Source organism: Neofelis nebulosa, chromosome 1 (assembly GCF_028018385.1).
Source record: "Neofelis nebulosa isolate mNeoNeb1 chromosome 1, mNeoNeb1.pri, whole genome shotgun sequence".
NCBI lineage: Eukaryota > Metazoa > Chordata > Mammalia > Carnivora > Felidae > Neofelis > Neofelis nebulosa.
In genome coordinates this window covers 149,105,398-149,128,381 of record NC_080782.1, presented here as the reverse complement: position 1 = coordinate 149,128,381, position 22,984 = coordinate 149,105,398, and the positions used below count along the sequence as shown (strand labels likewise).

General features: G+C 42.9%; 1 protein-coding gene and 1 long non-coding RNA gene across 2 annotated transcripts in view; both read left to right on the top strand.

Moving 5' to 3' along the window:
• Positions 1-8,150: 8,150 nt before the first annotated feature.
• On the top strand, positions 8,151-11,616 carry PROP1 (PROP paired-like homeobox 1). Its single transcript, XM_058690747.1, has 3 exons — positions 8,151-8,261; positions 9,455-9,687; positions 10,625-11,616. The coding sequence occupies exons 1-3, from the start codon at positions 8,153-8,155 to the stop codon at positions 10,961-10,963; spliced, it is 681 nt and encodes a 226-aa protein (XP_058546730.1). The 5' UTR covers positions 8,151-8,152; the 3' UTR covers positions 10,964-11,616.
• Positions 11,617-15,788: 4,172 nt separating this feature from the next.
• The window catches only part of LOC131517266 (uncharacterized), a 63,788-nt gene continuing 56,592 nt past the window's right edge, over positions 15,789-22,984 (top strand). The window contains exon 1 of the long non-coding RNA XR_009264489.1: positions 15,789-16,044. This is a non-coding gene — a long non-coding RNA (uncharacterized LOC131517266). The remainder of the gene's footprint in view (positions 16,045-22,984) is intronic.

The following is a 22,984-nucleotide window of genomic DNA, read 5'->3' as shown; positions in this document are numbered from 1 at the left end:
GCTCATGCTCTGTCTCTCTCACTCACTCAAAAATGAATGAACATTAAAATAAATAAACAAACAAACAAACCGACTGAACAGGATTCTAGTTCAACCGACCGAACAGGATTGTTTGCTCAAGACAGGCCAGAGTGAGTAGACCTCACTTGGAGGATGATGGAAGATGAGGAACCCTACCAGTTATGGGGAGTGGCCAGATATCAAGGGTGGGAGATTCTGTTTAAACTGACTGTGCCTGGTTCTTGTAAAACTGGATTTTAGAAGGAAGTACACAAGTGGGCCTAAGAGAAGTTTCCAGAGCCTGACTAAAGTTTGGTCCAGGGAAAAATCTTTGTCAACAGTCGGATCTTTATTATGTTCTTTCTTCTGCTTACTTTGCAGAATGTCTGCAACTAGACATTCATGTGTTCAGTTTGTTAAGATAAAATTTAGGTGATTGATTTGAGACCTTTCTCTCTTTCTCTCTTGTCCAACTTTATTGAGGTATTAGTGATAAACTTGTAAGATAAGGTGTAATTGGTGGTGACTTTATGTATGTATAGTTTTTCTTTTCTAATATAAGCAGCGTTTCACAGTTTGTAATATGCATCTTTCCCTTATCACATTCTACGTGAAATTGATACAAGACTAATTCATGCATAATACAAGAACCTTGTGCCAGTGTACTTCCACTTCTCCTCTCCTGATCTTTGTCATACATTTTGCTCTTACATATATTATAAGCCCCATGCTACATTGTTAATATTGTTGTTTTAACGACTATATTTTAAAGAGATTTAAATCATAAGAGAACATTTTATGTAACCATGTAGTTATTTCCATGCTATAAAATGTGCAGTCAAATACATTATTACTATTGTTGCTTTAAACAAGTGACTATCTTTAATAGAAATTTAAAATAAGAAAAAAAAAAAGACCCCTTTGCCTTCACTTAACTCCTTTTCCAGCACTCTTTATTTTTTTGTGCAGACCTAGGTTTCTGACTGATATCATGTGTCCCTTCCTTTTTGAAATAGTTGCTTTAACATTCCTACTGGACACTTATTTCATTCCTTTATCTTTTTCAGTCTTTTATCATCCTGTCTTTAAGTTCATTGATTGTGTCTTTAGCTGCATCAAGTTGACTGATAAGACAATCAAAGACATCCTTCATTTCTGGTACTGTGTGTTGATTTCTAGCACTTCCATTTGATTCTTCTTTATAGTTTCCATCTGCCTCCTAAAATTACCCATCTGATCTTGCATTTTGTCTACCTTTTCCATTAGACCTTTAATTTAGTAATCATATTTATCTTAAACTCCTTAATACTTCTAATGTCTATGTTATGTCTTTTTATGATCATTGTTTTGTCTCTTCACATTGTGTTTTTTTCTTGCTTTTTGGATGCTTTGTAACTTTTTATTGAAAGCTGGACTGTGTTGTATAAAGTAGTAAATACTGAGGTAATAGGCTGTTAGTATGAGGATTTATGTTAATCTAGCCACAAGCTAGGTTGTGTTTGAGATTTGTTTTCCCAATGATTACCAGTTCTGAAAGTTGTTGTTGTTAGGGGAACTAGAAACTTTAAATTTCTCTAGTCTCTTTGTTTTTGTCTAACCTCTTGGGATCCCTTTTGTGTGGATCCCCAGAGAGAGTCTGTCCCTTGAACTCTCCCACCTGTAGTCCACAAATATTGCTTTTTTTAATGTTTTTATTTATTTTTTTTTTTAGAGAGAGAGAGAGAGTGTGAGTGGGGGAGGGCAGAGAGAGAGAGGGAGACACAGACTCTGAAGCACGCTCCAGGCTCTGAGCTTGATGTGGGGCTCAAACTCATGAACTGTGAGATCATGACTTGAGCCAAAGTAGGACGTTTAACTGACCGACCCACCCAGGTGCCCCTCCACAATTATTATTATTGGAGGTTTGTTACCATGATAATGGGGAAAGGAAGATCAGGGGGCATTCTCTAATGTTGAGATTAAGTCTCGGTGCTTGGAATACACAGTTGGTCTGTGTTTGGGTGATCTGGTCACAGTGTTTCTGCTCCTCTAGGATTAGAGCTTTTCCTGAAGTCCAATTATCTTTCTTACCAGTTTTATGCCTTGAGGCTCCTTTTGTTAATTTAAGTGAGATGGGGGTTAGGTCTGAGTGGAGTTTATCTCCCCAGCTGCAGTGGATTTCATCAATGCCCTCAGCTGGTGTTCTTCCCCTGCAGATTAAGACTCTTTTTTTTTTTTCCATAAGGGAATTGGTCTGGGCAAATTTTGCAATGGTAATTGTTCCCCTTTCCAAGACAGCATCGTGGGGGAGCTCTCTCCAGATTGTCCCCATCCTCCCTGGGAGAGCCTGGTGGGGTTCCTGGAAGAATAGCCTATGACAAAGTAGGAATTCCTCCCATGATTGTGGCCTCAGGGAGCTTCCCACTCTTGAGCTAGCCTACCCTCGGCCTCTAGCATCACATCAAAATTTCTAGTTTAATGTTTTGACTGGCTTATGAGGAGGGCAGCAACTTCTGTCCCAGGTAAAGAAAATGTCCCAGGTTCCATGTCTCATTGAAGGTGCCTCTCTCTCCCCAGATTTCAAGATGGCTGTTTGCACCATCAGTGGTGACCTCAGTTTTCGGATGGGTTCTCAAGAAGTCATTAATTTCTGCCTGTCCACCTTTTGTTGTTGTTATTGTTACGAGCATGGATGGAATGCATGTCTCTAGAGCTCTAAGCTAACACCTCAAGTTCTAAAATTCTTTTTAATTTTGCCTGAATCACCGTCTTTCCCACAGAAATATTTTTGCTGAATCTTTATCCAGCTGTCTTTTACTATAAAACCAAAATCTTGACGGGGACCCCACCTATATTGCAGATATTTAGATATTTTGATACCCAGGCCATTCACTGGTGACATAGACTCAAACCTTAGTCCTGCTCCATGAACCTTCTTCTAGGCCCATCTGTGTACTTCCTTATAAAAGCCAGTTTTCTCAAGAAACCTGCAAAGTCAGTCTAACCAGAACTCCCAGACCTTGATATCCTGTCACCCTCCAAATCTGATAGGATTCCTCATCCTTCATCATCTCCCAGATGATGTCTGACCACGCTGGCCTGTCTTCAGCAAGGATCCTGTTAGGTCACTTTAGCTAGAATCTCCCACTCACGACCCCCGAGGCTTCTTCCTAGCAATTTTCCATTCACTGCCCTCCACTCTGCTGCTTGGATATAAATTCCCATTTGCCCATGCTGAATTTGGCCTTGAGCCCACTCTCTCTCCCCCACTGTGAAGTCCCATTGCAGTGATCCCTACACCTATTCCAGTGGTTCTGGATAAAATCTGACTTATCACCTTTAGCAAGGGTCCTTGAATGTTTCTCTCTTTAACTCTGGTGATCTGCCTGGGGCTGGAGTGAGCCCATCTTGAAGACACTGCTTCTAAGCAGAACTCCTTACTTCATACTGGCAGCCTGGCACAGGAAGCTTATCATTTTAAAAAGACTGTTCTTGGGGTGCCTGGGTGGCTCAGTCGGTTAAGTGTCCTACTTCAGCTCAGGTCATGATCTCATGGTTCTTGAGTTCGAGCCCCATGTAGGGCTCTGTGCTGACAGTTCAGAGCCTGGAGCCTGCTTTGGATTCTGTGTCTCCCTCTCTCTCTGTCCCTCCCCTGCTCGTGCTCTATCTCTCTCTCTTTCTCAAAAATAAATAAAAAACATGAAAAAAAATTTTTTAAAGAAGAATTATCACCTAATGGATTTGGGAGGTCCTGGTGGGCTGTCTGTGTGTGGGAGGGAGGGGGAAGTGGCAGTGAATAGGGTACCTATTGAGAAGCCGGGGACTGAGAGAGTCAGAGTACCTGAGAAGGTTAGAGTACCAGTGGACATCATATGGTCAGGGTGCCTAGGCAGATCAGGATATGTCTTTACATGGTACAAATGTCCTATGGGTCAGCTGGTGTGTAGAGAATATCTCCTGGGTTGGGCTTTGGGGGCTGGGTGGTTTTTCAGTGTCAGCATGCCCTTTTCAAGATAAGAGCAAGGGGGGGGGGGTGTGTTTCTGAATGGACTAGAGGGCAGGATTCCCTTGAGTGTCTGGATCCTTTGAGGCCAGGGAATATCCTTTTTTATTATTATTAAATTTTTAAAAATGTTTATTTATTTTTGACAGAGATAGAGACAGAGTACGAGTGGGCGAGGGGCAGAGAGAGAGAGGGAGACACAGAATCCAAAGCCAACTCCAGGGTCTGAGCTGTCAGCACAGAGCCTGATGCAAGGCTCAAACTCATGAACTGTGAGATCATGACCTGAGTCAAAGTTGGATGCTTAACTGACTGAGCCACCCAGGCGCCCTAAGGTAAGGGAATATCTTATATGGTCAGAGTGTCCCAAACCTCACCACACCTTTGTCTGGACATGTCCAGGGTCTAGGTTCTGGGTGTCCTAAAAGGTTGTGAGGAACATCGTGAATTCAGGCTATCATGCTGACTATAAGGTACAGAAGTCAAAACTTCTTGGAGGGCTCATGTGTCTGAAAGACTGAATTCAACCCTGTGCCCTGGCGACTCAGGAATCAGGTAAGGTCAGAATGACTCTGAGGGCTGGAGGCTCTTAGGGATGGTAGTAAAATTAGAATGACAATAAAGTAACATTTTGCCTGTGTTAATTATGTTCAAGGAACAGTCCTAAATGCTTCTCTTCCATTAACTCTCAATCATTGTGTCTTCACCACGTAGGTACAGTGGATCCTCATTTTTTGTGGATCCCGCATTTGGGAAGTCACTGAGGGTTATTTGAAACCCCAAGGTCAGTACCCTTCTGCAACACGCTTTGGCACTTGGATGGTCATTTGCAGCAATGCGCGTGCGCAGCGAGGCAACTACTTTGAGCTGCCGCGTTCCCAGCTGAGGTCAAACAGAGCAACTACTCTGGCTTCCTGTTTTAACTGTCATACTGTAAATAGATGTCTTTTTGCGGTCTCTTAAGTGCCGCCATTTCTCACATATTTGTGTTTTTCCTGGTAATTTCGCTGTTAAGGCAGCTTCCAAGCATAGTGTTGAAGAGCTGTCCGGTGTTCTCAAGTGCAGGAAAGCCATGATGTGCTTCCAGGAGAAAATACATGTGTTAGACAACCCTCGTTCAGGCATGAGTCACAGTGTCATTGGCCGTGGGTTCAACGTGAATAAGTTAGCAATATACATTAAAATAAGATATCTTCAAACAGAAACACATACAACAAGGTTATGTATGGATCAGGTGATGAAAATGTTGTGGCTAGAGGCTCTCGGAAACCTATTTTTTGGAGTTATGGTTCAACATCCACTAATTCAGTGTTCGTAGTGACTTTATGAAACAGAACTACCTCAAATAAAGAGAATCAACCATATTACTTTCCCCAGATGATAAAGCAGAGGCACAGAGATATTAAGAAATGAGCCCAGGATCACATAGCTTAGCAAGTGGTACAGCTGGGATTCGAACCTGGGGCAGTTTGGCTTCCGAACTTATACTCCTTCCTTCCACACTATTCTCCTTCTTGTGGGGTGAGAGGATCCTGGGTGTCAGGCTTCCTTGGAGGTCAGGATTGGGGGTTGGAATCAGGATGCCCTGGAAGATCAAATGCCTCTAAGCCTTCCAGCCCCCTGAGGGGTTATGGTTCTCTGAAATGTCAAGTCAAACTTGCAGTGTCTCAGTGTCTTTGGGGAGCAGGGGTAATGGGTCAGAGTTTCTTTGTAATATCAGAGTACCCTGGGGGCAATTAGGCTGTACTAGATAGCTGGTCAGTTTCCTTGTAGAGTTAGGGTATCTTGAGGCTGCAGGATGTACTAGAATTCAGCACTTGCTTGTAGGTTCAAGTTGAATGCATGTTACTGGGTCTTGGGAGATCAGAATGTCATGGGGGCTTGGGTTGCTCCAGGAGGTCATGGTATATGCTGGGGTAGAGGGAGAAAGGTTGGTGTCTTCCATCAGTGCTTCTCAACTTTAATGCTCTTATGGATCAAAAGTTTGTGTGTCTCCTGCACCTCCATTCATGTGTTGAAGACCTAATCCCAATGTGATGTCATTTGGAGGTGGGGCCTTTGGGAGGCGATTAGGGTTAGATGAGATCTTGAGGGCAAGGGCCACATGATGGGATTAGTATCTATACAAGAAGAGGAAGAGAGACCAAAGGTGGTTTTATTTCTGCCATGTGAAGGCAAAGAAGACAGCTGTCTACATCCCAGGAATAGAACTTTCACTAGGAACTGAATCAGCTGACACCTTGACCTTGGCTTTTGCAGTTTCCAGACCTTGAGAAGGGTCTACTGTTTAAGCCACCCATCCTTTGGTATTTTGTTATGGCAGCCTGAGCTGGTGAAAATAAATGGATACCCATTTATCCTGGGGATCTTGTTACAATGCAGATTCTGGTTCAGTAGGACTCAGGTGGACTCCAAGATTCTGCATTTCTAAGAAGCTTTCATGTGCTGCTGATGCTGCTGATTGTGGACCATACTGTAAGCATCAAGATCCTAGAGAATTTTTTTTTTTTTTGGTCTTAAATTGTCAGGGTGCTTTTAAAAGGATGTGTGCGAAAGATAAGTATGACCGTGGTGATTCAGACTGCCCCTTCCATGAGGGGTAGGGTGTCCTGAGAAGTTAGAACCTCATGGCAGGGTTAGAGGGATCTTCTAGTAGAGGCAGAACATTCTGGATTTCAGTGCGTCCTAGAGTATCCTAGAGTCCTGGGGTATCAGGTTGTCTTTAAAGGGTCAGGATCCGGGGCGCCTGGGTGGCGCAGTCGGTTAAGCGTCCGACTTCAGCCAGGTCACGATCTCGCGGTCCGTGAGTTCGAGCCCCGCGTCAGGCTCTGGGCTGATGGCTCAGAGCCTGGAGCCTGTTTCCGATTCTGTGTCTCCCTCTCTCTCTGCCCCTCCCCCGTTCATGCTCTGTCTCTCTCTGTCCCAAAAATAAATAAAAAACCTTGAAAAAAAAAATTTAAAAAATAAAGGGTCAGGATCCCCCAGGGATGTCAGAATGTACTTTCTGGGTCTAAGTGATCTCAAGAAGCAGAATATTGTGGGTGTCAGGGTTTCTTGACTGCTCCGGGATCCTAGGTGCTTCAGCATTTCCTTGAAGACTCAGAATGTCAGGATGGCGTGGGCATCTCAGTGTCTCACGGAGTCCTAAAGTCCAAGCAGTCAGGATGTACCCAGAATTCCAAGGCCCTCAAGGGCCAGGGTTTTCTGAATGTCTGCGTGACCCTGGAAGGTCTTGGAGTCCCAGGGATTCTGAGTGAGTGAGGAGGTGACATTTGGGAGAGGAAAGCAGACAGCCCTTGAGAACTATGGTGTCCTGGAGATTCAGCCCATGGTTGAGGTTGTCCTGAGGTGGGGGAGGGTGTGTCTAGTATATTCTGAGAATCAGGGTATCAAGGAGGGGCCAGAATGCACTTGTGTCTTTTAGTTTTTTAGTTACCTGGAAACAGATCCTTGGATATTCACCCACATGCTGAGATGCCAGGCAGGCCCTACTCCTGGCCCTCATTCTGGTGCAATCCTGCACCCCCTCTCCCCACGGTGGGGTTCTGGGGAAGGGTCTTAGGAGGAATGCATTTTCTTCTTATCCTGTCTGCTCCCAGGAAGGGATTTAACAGGACAAAAGAACTTGGTCCTCTGGGAATACGAGCTCTTGGCCCCAGTCCCTGGACCCTCCAACTGAGCACCTTCCCTCATCCGGCTTGTGATCCTCCCCTGATGAAGGGGGCTCTGGTGACCAGGCAATGATTGGATGGGCCCCCAGGGGCGAGGGGCAGGTCACTCCTCCAAGGCTCAGGGAGAAAGAGGTGGTGTGGGATTGCAGGCTGGGAAAGTAGGCAGCTGAGAGCAAAGGGAGAGAGAGACAAGGGGCAGACAGTGGAAAGTAGAGGCCAAGACAGAGAAACAGGGTCGGGGCAAGGCAGAGAGAATGCTATGATACTCAAGCGAAGGAATGGGGAGTTAGGGAAAAAAAATTAGAAAATAGGGGAGACAGTGAGAAGGACAAAGATATCCATCTGTATTTCCATCCAGAGAGTGAGAGGCATAAACACAGGGAGAAGGAGCGAGATAAACAGGCAGAGAGGGAAACGACAGAACCAGAGAAAGACTGACCCGGGCTCAGAGACTCAGGGACACAGGAACCTGGACTGTTTTTGGTCTTTGTTGTTAGCCATGGAAGCAGAAGGAAGGAGTGAGCAGGGTAAGCAGAAGAAGGGGCGACTTTGCAGCAGCCTCTGGCCCGAGGGCTACCCCGCCGCTGGGACTCTGACCTCCACGGTGGGTGAGTGAATCTCTGGGGTGGTCCTGAGGAGGCAGCAGGTGAGGGGGCTCCATGCTTAGGCTCCTGGGGGAGGGCATGGCTCCCCACAAGGAAGGCAAGAAGGGGAGATAAAAATCAGCCTCCAGAATGCTAAAAACCTTGGGCATCTTAGCAAGCACAGGGAGGGACAATGTCTTCGTTTGACAGACTGGACCCGCAGCCTTGGCATTGATGGACTGCTGAACAGCACACATGGTGGTGGGGCAGAGGCGAAGCTGAAATCTGGTTCCTCATCCCTGACCTCGTGGTTTGCCCACTGCACTGCCTCCTCTGAGATGGGCATCTGGAGGGACCAGGGCTTTGGATCCCAAGAGAGCAGGGGACCACCAGTGGCTCAACGCGTGTGTCCCCAAGGTGGACAGTTGAGCCCCCGGTGGGAGCTGCTCCTTCGGTCCCCATGGGGATGGGTGCCTCAGCTCCAGACATCTCCTTTTCTCAGTGTGTGCCTTCCAGGTGTTTCCTTTCGCTCCGTGTCCTCTCTTCCCCGGCTGGCTCTCAGACTAATTAGTGTGGGGGCTTAGTGAGCCTGCAGGGAGGAGAGTCAAGCCTTTCCCACGAGCTCAGGTTCCTGCAGCCCGGTGGCCGGGCCAGGGCCGGGCCAGGGGAGAGGATGAAATGTAGGTGAGGGGAGGGTGTGTCTGAGTGGAAGAGGGAGGAATGTTTCATCTTCCCAGGTGAAGAAGGGTGGAGGAGGATGGGAGCAGTCTAGGGAACGTAGACGTTGAACATGAGCCTTGAGAGCAGGAAACAAGTCACAGGTGTCCTACAGATCCGGACAGTTTGTTACTGTGTCAGAGCAAATAAGAGCCCCAGAGGGTGAGACCCAGAAGGACAGTACATGCTCCCAGAGAGGTGAAAGGCACACGGAGGGACACGTGTTGCATGGGAATGTTCCATGGGCCTGGACTTACAGGAGGCAGAAGTGCCCAGGGTGAGAAGTGAGGCTCAGAGGTGACAATGTAGTTGGAGAGCCCAGAATAAGCGCACTCAGAGATGAAGTGGGGGCTCAGGCGGAGCCGGATCCAGCTCCTTAACAGAGCTGAGGGGTTTTGGGGGGTGGTAGGCAAAGGGGATCTGGGCGGACCGGCATCCGAGGTTCCGGATGGACGGATGGGTCCACCCCACACAACCTCTCCCCTCCCCTCCATCCTCAGACATGAGCCCTCGGCCCTACAGGAACCTCTCTGGTGTAGGAGTGCGGAGACCACGGCTTTCCCCACAAGGTGCACAGAGGGGTCACCCGCACTCCAGGCGCCGCCACCGAACCACCTTCAGCCCAGTGCAGCTGGAACAGCTGGAGGCAGCCTTTGGGAGGAATCAGTACCCTGACATTTGGGCCCGAGAGGGCCTCGCCCGGGACACAGGCCTCAGTGAGGCGAGAATCCAGGTGATGCCCCAGGACCCCCCACTTCTCCTGGGAAGAAATGTAGATTTGGTGCTCAGGAGCTATTGGGGTATAAATTCTCATATGGCATTATAACCCAAACCTAAACGTTCCCCAGAACATGGCCTCGCCCAGCAGTCAACATAACCTCACCTAAAATGAGACTGTCCCTTGAATGTAACCCTAAGCTCTAACCTGATTTTCAACACCCTACCCTCAACCTTCATAGGAATGTGAATCCTGAGCACCTGGATGTCCCAGTAGGTTAAGCCTCTGACCTTTGATTTCAGCTCAGGTCATGATCTCATGGTTTGTGGGTTCAAGCCCCAGGGCCTGCTTCAGATCCTCTGACCCCCCCCTCTCTCTCTGCCCCTTCCCCACTCTTTCTCTCTCTCAAAAATAAACAAAACATTTTTAAAAATAGTGATGTGAATTCCAACAGAAATTCAATCTTAAGTGTTTGCATGCATATGTACCCTTGTCCCTAACCATGGCCTTGAGACTCAGCCAGCCTGATGTGCCTTTCATCCGAACCATAGAAATCATCTTAAGTATAAAGCCGCCACCCTAAATCCAGCTGTCTATAACAATAAAATTCGTCTCTAATAATCCTAGGGGAAGTTTCCTATTCTCTGTGGAGGGAAGATGCCATCGTGTCATATTGATCTCTTTCGTGTTGGAAGTTGATATTCTTAATTCACCCAAATTCATAGTACGGCAAATTTAGACACAGATTGGGAGTGATGGTGTGGGTCTTGCTTTGTTAATCTAGGCCCAGCTGGCCTATGCCTTTGGGAAGAACTGTACTTCCTCTGCATGGTCAGAGAGGCTTATGCTCTGTACCTGAAGCTTCTGTCATTGAAGGGGAGGGGGGCTCTGTGTGACAGGGCCACCTATTTGAGAGAGAGGCGTTGATGTGGCTATTCTTCCCCTTCCTCAGGTCTGGTTCCAGAACCGCAGAGCTAAGCAGAGGAAGCAAGAGCGGTCACTGCTCCAGCCACTGGCCCAGCTGTCTCCTGCCACCTTCTCTGGTTTCTTGCCCGAGTCCCCTGCCTGCCCCTACTCCTACCCAACACCACCTGCACCCATGACCTGCTTCCCTCACCCCTACAACCATGCCCTTCCCTCTCAGCCCTCCACAGGCAGTTCCTTTGCTCGGCCCCACCAGTCTGAAGACTGGTACCCCGCCTTGCACCCAACTCCTACTGGTCATCTGCCTTGCCCCCCACCCCCAGCTATGCTTCCCCTTAGCCTTGAGCCACCAAAGTCCTGGAACTAAGGTTGAACAGGAGCTGATAAGGTAATCTCCCAGCCTGTGGCCCAGGTGAAACTCAGGGAAAGCTGGGTGGCTTCCCTTCCTTCTAAGGATCAAGTAGAAATTTGGTGATGGGCAGCTTAGAGATAGGAATTTAAAAATGGGAGATCTGAAGAAGCCATCCTGAGGTGATTAGTTGAGGGAATGTGGAGAGGTGAGTCTACTAGAAGATACAGATAAAATGCTCAGTGGAGGTAACCAGGTAGAAGGGTGGTATTGATGATGGAAGCAATTGTTGCCACTGGTGAATGGATATTAGTGAACGTGATACAACTTTTGGGGCTTCATTAATTGACATCACAATTGAAGATCTGCACCCAGCAGTTTCTAACTGATTTCAATACGGCTTTTGATTTAAAGTTTACCTGCTCTTCTTTCCCCCATCACCCACTCCCACTACCCAAATCAGTCATTAACTTTTTTTCATTAATGTTCTAGAAATATCTCTTGAATTTCATCTTTCCTGGCCCCATATCTTCTAACTAATCCTCCTCAATAACTCCCTTAGCTCCAGCCTTTCCCATTGCCACCAGACCCTGCAAATCTGATCATCACAGATCTGCTCTCCAATGTCTTATAAAAAAAATAAACAAATAAGATCTGAGTCTCCAACGTTACCTTCAACCTGACTCTTAAAATCAACCACGTGTCAGGGCACCCGAGTGGCTTGGTCGGTTAAGCATCCTACTTCGGCTCAGGTCGCGATCTCATGGTTGGTGGGCTCGAGCCCTGCTTCGAGCTCTGTGCTGACAGCTCAGAGCCTGGAGTCTGCTTCAGATTCTGTGTCTCATTTCCTCTCCACTCCTCCCCCACTTGTGCTCTGTCTCTCAAAAATAAATTAATGTAAAAACAAAATTTAATCGACCGCATGTCATAACATATGTGGTTGCTGATAGAGAAGAAACATCTGATTTAGGGCTGATTTTCCAAAATGCCATTGTGAGTCTTAAGGCTCGCAAGAGGTCATTCCCAGGAAAAAAACCAGCGGTGAAGTGCCCTGACCTGAGCCCTCCTAATAGAAACATGGTGTGGCCTAGCTGGTGGCACCATTTATATACCATATGGCTAATAATGTACTTATTTTACTCATAATTTACTTACTTATACATAAGCCTACCTCGCTTACTGTTAGACTTATAGAAAAATTCTGAGTACATAAGCCCCAAGGGCTTGGATATTCATGTTATTTGTAGTTTTATATATAAGCCTGGAGTAAAACCTCCTTATTCTTTCAACGTTTTTTTTTTTTTTTTTTTTTTTTATTTATTTTTGGGACAGAGAGAGACAGAGCATGAACGGGGGAGGGGCAGAGAGAGAGGGAGACACAGAATCGGAAACAGGCTCCAGGCTCCGAGCCATCAGCCCAGAGCCTGACGCGGGGCTCGAACTCACGGACCGCGAGATCGTGACCTGGCTGAAGTCGGACGCTTAACCGACTGCGCCACCCAGGCGCCCCAAAACCTCCTTATTATACTTTTGCTCTCCCATGTAACTACGTCCTTGGGCCAGACTGCCTTCCAGAAACATCATACCAGTTTGCATGCCTCCCAAAAGTACCCAAGTGTTGGTTTCAGCCCATCCTTGTTGGCCTTTACCATTTTTGACATTTTTATTCACTGAGAGTGATGTCTCCTTGGTGATTATTTGTATGTTTTCGTTTAATCGACTGCTAGTGAGAGTTAAACAGTTTCATGCTTATTGGCAATTTATATTTTTTCTGCATCACTTCTTGGAAGCATTTATGTATTGATAGGGTCCTCTTTTATTAGCGATGGAGGCTTTTGTGCAGTAAGGATATAACTATCTGGTCATATGTGTTGCAGCTGTTTTTTGCCATTTGTTATTTTTGCTTTAGCCTTTCATTTGTTGTTGTTGTTGTTGTTCTGATCCATGCATTCTTTATTCCATGGCCAACCACTGCTGCATCCAAGCCACAGTACACAAACCTCAACCCAGCCTTACAACAATCTGAGGTTTACAGTACATTTAAGGCTTTTACATTTGAAAAGAAAAGTTAAAATAAAACCAAAGAACTCCCAAACCCAAGCCCCCAACCAAGATGAGTAGTGTAGCAATTTTTAAGCATCTTACATTTCTGATGCTTACTTGGTGCAACTCCAGTGTCAAAACCCAAATAAGTCCTAAGCTAGAAAGATTGGTTTAGTGATAAAATTTTTTTAATTTTTTTTAATGTTTATTCATTTTTGAGAGACAGAGACAGAGCACAAGCAGGGGAGGGGCAGAGAGAGAAGGAGACACAGAATCTGAAACAGGCTCCAGGCTCTGAGCTGACAGCACAAAGCCCAATGCAGGACTCAAACACATGAACTATGAGGTCATAACCCGAGCCAAAGTTAGATGCTTAACTGAGCGAGTCACCCAGGGACCCCAGTTTAGTGAAATTTTAATTACATAAATTCTTCAAAGCATAAACTTGTAAATTTTTGTCTCAGAAATGTTATAAAAAATTTAATAGCAAAATACAGGAATAAAAACATATTAACAAAATGTATTCAATCATTTACATTACAAACAAAGGATTTGCAGTTTGTTGTTGTAGCCTAATGTTTTGATTGTCTGGTTGGCCTAACACAGAGCCTAGCCCACTTTCCTTCTGTAAAGTTCTCCTTGTAGGCCTTTTTAAAGTACTGTACATATTTGCAATTATATTGTGCATAGATTCTTTTTTTTTTTAATTTTTTTCAACGTTTTTTTATTTATTTTTGGGACAGAGAGAGACAGAGCATGAACGGGGGAGGGGCAGAGAGAGAGGGAGACACAGAATCTGAAACAGGCTCCAGGCTCCCAGCCATCAGCCCAGAGCCTGACGCGGGGCTCGAACTCACGGACCGCGAGATCATGACCTGGCTGAAGTCGGACGCTTAACCGACTGTGCCACCCAGGCGCCCCAATATTGTGCATAGATTCTTAATGGGTAGTTTTCTTTTGTGTTTTAGACTTTCTAAGCAAGGGTTTGTGAGAGAAGTAAGCCCATGCTCTAATGCTGTAGGTATCAATTGTATGTAACTTCTGTTTTCAGCACCTAGAATAGTACTGATTATGTAGAATTGAGAAAGTGTTCACCCAGTTCATTCTCTGTATTATGTGGTTTGGATGAGGAACCCCAGGGGAGACATCTCCCTTTGTTTTTACTGGCTTCACTCACATTTTCTCCACTATTTGAGTCAAAAATATTACATCCTGGGGTGCCTGGGTGACTCAGTCGGTTGAGTGTCGGACTTTGGCTCAGGTCATGATCTCACAGTTTGTGAGTTCAAGCCCTGCGTCAGGCTTTGTGCTGACAGCTCAGAGCCTGAATCCTGCTTTGGATTCCATGTCTCCATCGCTCTCTGCCCCTCCCCTGCTTGCACTCTGTCTCTCTCTCAAAAATAAATAAAAATTTAAAAAATTAAAAAAATATATTATACCCTGAATCACCTGAAATTTATTTTAGGGTGCTCAGTCATGCAAAATAGCCATGTAATTTCCTTTTGACCAGCTAGCTAGTCTTACCAATATAATCCATCCCATAGTCTAACACTGATTTGTAAAGTCCTATTTTTTCATACATGAAGTTCTCATATATATACAGGACAGCTGTAGACATCTAATTCTCTTCCATCAATTAGCTTGTCTGTTCTGGCACCTCTACCATAGGGTTTTAATTGCCAAAAATTTAAGGATTATTGGTATCTTTAAAATGTTAAATTGTGTTATCCAAACACAGATGTGTCCTGTCATTTTTTCCAGACTTCTCTTGTGTCCCTCAGGAAAGTTCTTTATACACACACACACACACACACACACACACACACACACACATATATATATATATATATATATATATATATATATATATATATATAAAACAAGTCTTGGGGCACCTGGGTGGGTCAGTCAGTTAAGCGTCCCACTTCCGCTTAGGTCATGATCTTGTAGTTAGTGAGTTCAAGCCCCGCTTCGGGCTCCGTGCTGACAGCTCAGAGCCTGGAGCCTGCTTTGGATTCTGTGTCTCCCTCTCTCTCTGCCCCTCCCCTGCTTGCACTCTGCCTCTTTCTCAAAAATAAATAAACATTAAAAAAATTTTTTTTAATTAAAATGGTAACAACAAAATTCAGTATTTAGGTATAAATTTAATAAAATATGTGCAGGATCTGTATGCTGAAAACTATTAAAATTCTAATGAACATAACTAGATAACACTTAAGTATACAGGATACCATTTTCATGGCTCAGAAAACTCAATATTCTGAGGTCAGTTTTCCCTAATTTGATCCAGAGATTCAGTGCAATTCTAATCGAAGTCTCTGCAGGCTGTTTGTTTGTAGATATTGACAAGCTGATGAAGAGTTGTAAGCAGCACTCTGAGAACCCTAGATCTGGAAACGTGAGGGTTGATTGGCTGATGAACAAATTTTGCTTTCTCTCAACGTACTTGGTGTTTCCTGCACACTCACAGACCACATCGCACCCACAGATGAACTTTGGCCAGAGCAACCCTGGCCCCTTGAGAGCAGACGCTGGAACCAGTGAACCCATCACTTGGGAGGTTTTTTTTTTACCCTGCCCCGGCTCTACAGCTGGAGGGATTTGGGCCAGACCAGCTCCTCCCCAAAGTCGGCCCTTCTGCGGACCAGGTGAGCGTCAGTACACCAGAGCGCAAAAAGGACTGCAATCCCCAGGATGCTCCGCGGCGTTTCCGCCTACACGCGGTTGCCTAGGGGAGCAGCCTCTGACTTGGGAAGAAGTTGGCTGGCTGGGGTTGATTGAGCTGTGGTCTTGGTGAGGAGGCGGCAGGCTTGGATCCCGCGGGGAAAGGCTTTGGTAGAGCCCGTCGGAGCAGTAGGAGAGAGACTCCCGCCCAGATGGGCTCCAAACCGGAACTCCAGAGGGCCCTTCTGATGTCCCTCAGTTCTCTCCTGACCTTGAGGATGCCTGTCCCATTTCAGAGGCGAAGCCACTGAGTCTCTGAGTCTCGCCGTCTTGGAACAGCTGCCGCGTGTCTGCTTATCTGGTTCATGCTTTCTAATTTTCAGGAAACGCTTGTAAGTTTCTCACGTGGCTTCTTAAAATTACTCCCAGGGATTTGCTTTTGTTGCTACGTTAATACGATGCCCTTCTCCCTCCCTCCACCACATTGTCTTGATTGTTTTATTAGTCACAAATAGGAAAGCTTCTGCTTATTCATGTATCAGTCACCTTGCTGAACCGTCTTCTGAATTCTTAACCATATTTGTGTATGTGTTCCTTGTTCCAGTAGTGTTGGAAAAGTTCAAGACATTTACCTCTCTTTTGGGGTTTCAAATTTAACTGCATTGGCAAACACTTCTCGAACCAGGTGGCGTAAAGGTGTTAATAAAGCAGCCTGATTTTGCACAGGTGGTGTGGAGATACCAATAGTGTTTGAACACCAAGGGTTTGCTTTAATTTAGATACTGTTTGACGTGAAGGGAAACGTCATCCTAGTCATGTTAGTGATATTTGTATATATACGTGCTCATTTATACATAAAGTAGGAAAATGTATGAGGTTTCAACCAAGACTTAAATTTAAATGGATCTTTTTCCTGTTTTGCCATTTAACATCATACGTAATATAGAATCCTTCACAGTGGACCCACTGTGAATCCCTGGGATAAATCCAACGTGATGTATTAGTCATTATTTAATATACTTTAGATTCTATTTGGTTATCTGATTTTATTTATTAGGATATTTTTCCTCCTCTTTATCAGGTTCAGGTATAGATTCCTTTGCATAATGAGCTAGATCGATATACATCTTTTGTGGTTTTTTTTCTAAAAAAAATTCTGTATGCAATGGAAATCACCTCTAAAATGTAAAAACATCTAGATTCAAAGCCTCTGGGGTATTATTCTTTGTTCCATTTTATTTATTTTTTGTTTTAACGTTGCTTCTTTCTGAATGTATTTTCTTCCATGTTGTCAATTTCGTTGGTGTTCTCAATTTTATGAGTAAATAAGAAGCCACAGTTGTTTTTTTGTTTGTTTACATTTTCTTTCACCAATGCTATATACACAATTCCTTTTTTAAATTTAATTTATTTTTTAAATTTACATCCAAATTAGCATATAGTGCAACAATGATTTCAAGAGTAGATTCCTTAATGCCCCTTACCCATTTAGCCCATCCCCCCCCACAACCCCTCCAGTAACCCTCTGTTTATTTTCCATATTTAAGAGTCTCTTATGTTTTGTCCCCCTCCCTGTTTTTATATGATTTTTGCTTCTCTTCCCTTATGTTCATCTGTTTTGTACCTTAAAGTCCTCATATGAGTGAAGTCATATGATACTTGTCTTTCTCTAATTTCGCTTAGTATAATACTCTCTAGTTCCACCCACGTAGTTTCAAACAGCAAGATTTCATTCTTTTTGATTGCCGAGTAATACTCCATTCGATATATATATATGTGTATATATATATATATATATATATATATATATACACACACACACACACACATACACACCACATTTTCTTTATCCATTTATCCATTGATGGACATTTGGGCTCCTTCCATACTTTGGCTATTGTGGATAGTGCTGCTATAAATATTGGGGTGCAGGTGCCCCTTTGAAACAGCATACCTGTATCCCTTGGATAAATACCTAGTAGTGCAATTGCTGGGTTGTAGGGTAGTTCTATTTTTAATTTTTTGAGGAACCTCCGTACTGTTTTCCAGCATGGCTGCATCAGTTTGCATTCCCACCAGCAATGCAAAAGAGATCCTCTTTCTCCACATCCTCGCCAACATCTGTTGTTGCCTGAGTGGTTAATGTGAGTCATTCTGACAGGTGTGAGGTGGCAGCTCATTGTGGTTTTGATTTGTGTTTCTCTGATGATGAGTGATGTTGGGCATTTTTCCATGTGTCGGTTGGCCATCTGGATGTCTTCTTTGGAGAAGTGTCTATTCATGTCTTTTGCCCATTTATTCACTGGATTCTTTGTTTTTTGTGTGTGTTGAGTTTGATAAGTTCTTTATAGATCTTGGATACTAACCCTTTATCTGATATGTCATTTGCAAATATCTTCTCCCATTCCATTAGTTGCCTTTTAGTTTTGCTGATTGTTTCCTTTGCTGTGCAGATGCTTTTTATTTTGATGAGGTCCCAATAGTTCATTTTTGCTTTGGTTTCCCTTGCCTCTGGAGACGTGTTGAGTAAGAACTTGCTGCGGCCAAGGTCAAAGAGGTTTTTGCCCGCTTTCTCCTCGAGGATTTTGATGGCTTCCTGTCTTACATTGAGGTCTTTTATCCATTTTGAGTTTAGTTTTGTGTCTGGTGTAAGAAAGTGGTCCAGGTTCATTCTTCTGCATGTCGCTGTCCAGTTTTCCCAGCACCACTTGCTGGAGAGACTGTCTTTATTCCATTGGATATTCTTTCCTGCTTTGTCAAAGATTAGTTGGTTATACATTTGTGGGTCCATTTCTGGGTTCTCTATTCTGTTTCATTGATCTGAGTGTCTATTCTTGTGCCAGTACCATACTGTCTTGATGATTACAGCTTTGTAATACAGCTTGAAGTCCGTATATACACCATTCTTATGTAACATCTTTATTTCTTCTTTTCCTTCTACTCCTCTTCCTTCTTCATAAGAGAAACCTGAATTTTCTCTTTCTTTGGTCTCTACTCTCAGAGGAAGGCTAAAGGGCCCAGAGGGAAATTGGGATGTCAGACAGAGGGCTAGCCATCAGAGAAGAGATTTTTCTCCTTTCTTGCTGGACTGCTTTTCCTCTACCTTATTCAAGAGGACCGTCAGAATTCCTTTTGTTATTGTTGTTGTTTTTGTTTTAATGTTTTTTGTTTGTTTCTTTTCAGTAATCTCTACACCCAACATGGTGCTCAAACTCACAACCCTGAGATCAAGAGTCACATGCTCTTCCAACCAAGCATCTGTATCCTAGAAATAAATTCCATTTGGTCCTGGTGGATAATCCTTTTAATGTACATTTGAATTTAGTTTGTTAATATTTTGTTGACAATATTTGCATCTATGTTCATCACTGGTATTGGTCTATAATTTTCTTGTAGTATCCTTATCTGGCTTTGGTATCAGAGTGATGCTCGCCTCCTAATATGAATTGGGAAGACTTGAGAAGAATTGGCATTAATTCTTCTTTAAATATTTGCTAGAATTAGCTGGGAAAGCTATCTGGTCCAGGGGCTTTATGTGTTGGGAGGTTTTGCTCACTGATTCAGTCTCTTTTGGCAATGTCTGTTCAGATTTTCTGTTTGTTCACAATTCAGTCTTGGTAGGTTGTAAATTTCTAGGAATTTATCCATTTCTTCTAGTTTATCCAATTTTTTGTTATGTAATTGTTCACAGTACTCTTTTATGATCCTGTGTATTTCTGTAGTATCAGGATTCTTTCAATTTTTTTTTTTTTTTTTTTGAGAGAGAGAGAGAGCAGGGGAGGTGGAGAGAGAGAGGGAGACATAGAATCTGAAGCAGGCCTGTGCTCCATTAGCACAGAGCCTGACGTGTGGGTCAAACCCACAAAACGTGGGGTCGTGACCTGAGCCAAAGTCGAACGCTTAACTAACTGAGCCACCCAGACACCCCTCTGTAGTATCAGTTTTAATGTGTCTTCTTTAATTTTATTTTTTAACAAGGTTAAATAGGAGTCATAAGAGTGGATATCTGTCCCTTCCTAGTCTTAGAAGTATCTAGTTTGCCATCATTAAGTGTGTTGTTAACTGTAGGTTTACATAGATGTCCTTTATCATGTTGAGGAGGTTCCCCTTTATTCTTGTTGATTTTAATCATGAATGAGTGTTGGATTTTTTAAATGATTTTTATGCATTTATATATATGTGCTTTGTATGATTTTTCTTCTTTAGCCTGTTGATGTGATGAATTACATTAATTTTCAAATATTGTAGCAGCCTTGCATGCCTGGAATAAACCCCACTTATTCATGATGTATAATTTTTTAATACATTAAAAATTTTTCCCCCAATGTTTATTTTTGAGAGAGAGAGAAAGAGCAAACGAGCATGAGAGGGGGAGGGGCAGAGAGTGAGAGGGAGACACAGAATCTGATGCAGGTTCCAGGCTCTGAGCTGTCAGCACAGAGCCCAACGAGTGGTTCGAACTCTTGGACCTTGAGATCATGACCTGACCTGAAGTCGGACACTTAACCAACTGAGCAACCCAGGCGCCCCTACATTTTTTGATTCATTTGCTAACATTTTGTTGAGGATTTTTGCAAGTATGTTCGTGAAAGATAGTGGTCTGTAGTTTACTTGTAAAGTCTTCATATGGTTTTTGTTGTTAGGGTCATTCTGGCCTTGTAGAATGAGTTAGCAAGAGTTCTCTCTGCTATTTTCTGGAAGATATTGTAGAGAATTGGTATTATTTCTTTCTCAATTGTGTGTCTCATTACTGGTGAAACCATCTGCTTGTTGCTCTCTTTTTAGAAGGTTATTAATTATTGTTTCAGTTTCTTTATGAATTTCTCTGTTACATGAGTTTTGTTGCTTTCAAAGAATTTTATTGAATCTGTTAAATTTGGGGGCATGGAATTATTTGTAATATCTCTTTTTAATGTCTGTGAGATCAATAGTGGTGACCCCCTTTCATTTCCAGTATTTGTGTATTTGTAACTTATGATTTCTCTCTCTCTTTTTTTTTTCTTGGTTAACCCTGATAGAGTTGTATCAAAAAGCCAATGTTTGGTGTTCATTGATTTTTCTCTAGTGATTAACTGTTTTCAAATTCACTGACTTCTGTTCTAATTTTTATTATTTCTTCTGTTTGCTTTGAGTTTATAGTGCTCATTTTCCTCTGTTTTTCTAAGGTGGAAACTTAGATTATTGCTTTTAGAAATTTTAAGTTTCTAATTAAAAAAATTATTTTTCTAATGTATGGATTAATTGCTATAAATTTCCCTAATATGCATTGCTTTTACTGAAGCCTACATGTTTACTATGTTGTATTTTCATTTTCACTGAGTTAAATATATTTTGAAACTTCTCTTTTTGTTTCCTCTTTGACTCAAGTGTTATTTAAAAGTGTGTTGTTTAATCTCTAATTTTTTTGATATTTTCCAGCTATCTTTAGGTTACTGAGTTCCAGTTAAATTCCACTGTAGTCTGACTGCACTCTTGTATGATTTTCAATTAAAAACATTGTTAAGGAGGTGCTTGGGTGGCTCAGTTGGTTGGGTGTCCGACTTTGGCTCAGGTCATGATCTCATTGCTCATGAGTTCAAGCCCCGTGTTGGGCTCTGTGCTGAGGGCTCAGAGCCTGGAGTCTGCTTTGGATTCTGTGTCTCCCCGTCTCTCTGTCTCTCCCCTGCTCATGCTTTGTCTCTCTCTCCTTCAAAAATAAATAAACATTAAAAAAATTTTTTTTAAGATATTGTTAAAGTGTTTTTATGGCCCGGAGTGTGAAATATCCTGGTGAATGTTCCCAGTGAGCTTGAGAAGAATGTGTATGCTGCTGTGGTTGGATAAAATATTTTATAGATGTCAAATAGATGTCCAATTGATTGGTGGTATTATGTAGTTAAACCCTATTCTCACTTATTTTCTACCAACTGGATAGGTCAGTTACTGATAAAGAGATGTTTTGAAGTCTCCAAGTATAATAGTGAATTTGTCTATTTCTTTTTGCAATTCTATCAGTTTTTGTCTCACATAGTTTGATGCTCTGTTGTTAGGTGCATGCATGTTAAGGATTATTATTATGTCTTCTTGGAGAATTGGTTCCTTTATCATGATGTAATGTCCCTCTTTGTCTCTTATAAATCTCTTGTTTTGAAGTTGGCTTTGAAATTAATATAGCTTGTCCATCTTTCTTTTGATTAGACTTAGCATGGTAATATCTTACTCCATCCCTTTACTGTTAATCTATATGTGTCTTTGTATTTATAGTGGGTTTCTTGTAGACAACATATAGTGGGTCTTTTCCTATTTTACTCTGACAGTCTCTGTCTTTTAATTGGTATATTTAGGCCACTCACATTTAAAGTAATTGGTATAGTTGTGTTAATATTTACCATGTTTATAAGTGTTTTTCATCTATTATATCTGTTCTTTTAAAAAATATTCCCCTCTTTTTCTGCTTTCTCTGTTTTTTTTAAGTTTATTTATCTGTTCTTTTAAAAAATACTCCCCTCATTTTCTGCTTTCTCTGTTGTTTTTTTTTTTTAAGTTTATTTATTTATTTTGAGAGAGCATGTGTGCACATGCAGGGGAGGGACACACACACACACACACACACACACACACACACACAGAGAGAGAGAGAGAGAGAGAGAGAGAGAGAGAGAGAAAGAAAAAGAGAAAGAGAAAGAGAATCTTAAGCAGGCTTTATATCCAGCACAGAGCCCAACACGGCGCTCAGTCTCACAACCATGACATGATGGCCTGAGCCAAAATCAAGAGTCAAATACTTAACTGACAGCCACCCAAGCAACCCTGCTTTCCCGGTCGTAATTGAGCATTTTATATGATCCCATTTTTTTTCTCCTTAGCATACTTCTTTAAAATTTTTAATGTTGCCCTAAATTTGAAATATACATTTTCAGCTAATATATGTCTACTTTCGGCTAATACTAGACTGCTTCATGGGTAGTGGGGGTACCTTAATAAGAATATTCCCAATTCCATATCTTATTCCTTATGACGTTTTTGCATTTATGCAAAATGATTTGCATTTCCCTGATAATGATGTTGATCATCTTTTCATGTGTCAGTTGGCCATTTGTATGTCTTCTTTGGAAAAATGTTCATTCAGTTACTCTGCTCATTTTTTGATCTGATTATTTGTGGGCTTTTTTTGTGTGTGTTTATTCTTTATATATTTTGGATATTAATCCCCTACCAGATTAATTATCGCATTCAGTAGGTTGCCTTGTCAGTTTGTTTATGGTTACCTTCATTGTGCAAACATTTTTTAGTTTGGTGTGGTCTCAACAGTTTATTTTTGCTTTTGTTTCCCTTGCGCAAGGAGACATATCC

Bases quoted from the DNA above. Each gene is read 5' to 3' on its own strand.
- PROP1 (XM_058690747.1), top strand. From the start codon at position 8,153: ATGGAAGCAGAAGGAAGGAGTGAGCAGGGTAAGCAGAAGAAGGGGCGA. The intron at 8,262-9,454 runs GTGAGTGAATCT...CTCCATCCTCAG, and splicing joins GACTCTGACCTCCACGGTGG to ACATGAGCCCTCGGCCCTAC. The intron at 9,688-10,624 runs GTGATGCCCCAG...CCCCTTCCTCAG, and splicing joins TCAGTGAGGCGAGAATCCAG to GTCTGGTTCCAGAACCGCAG.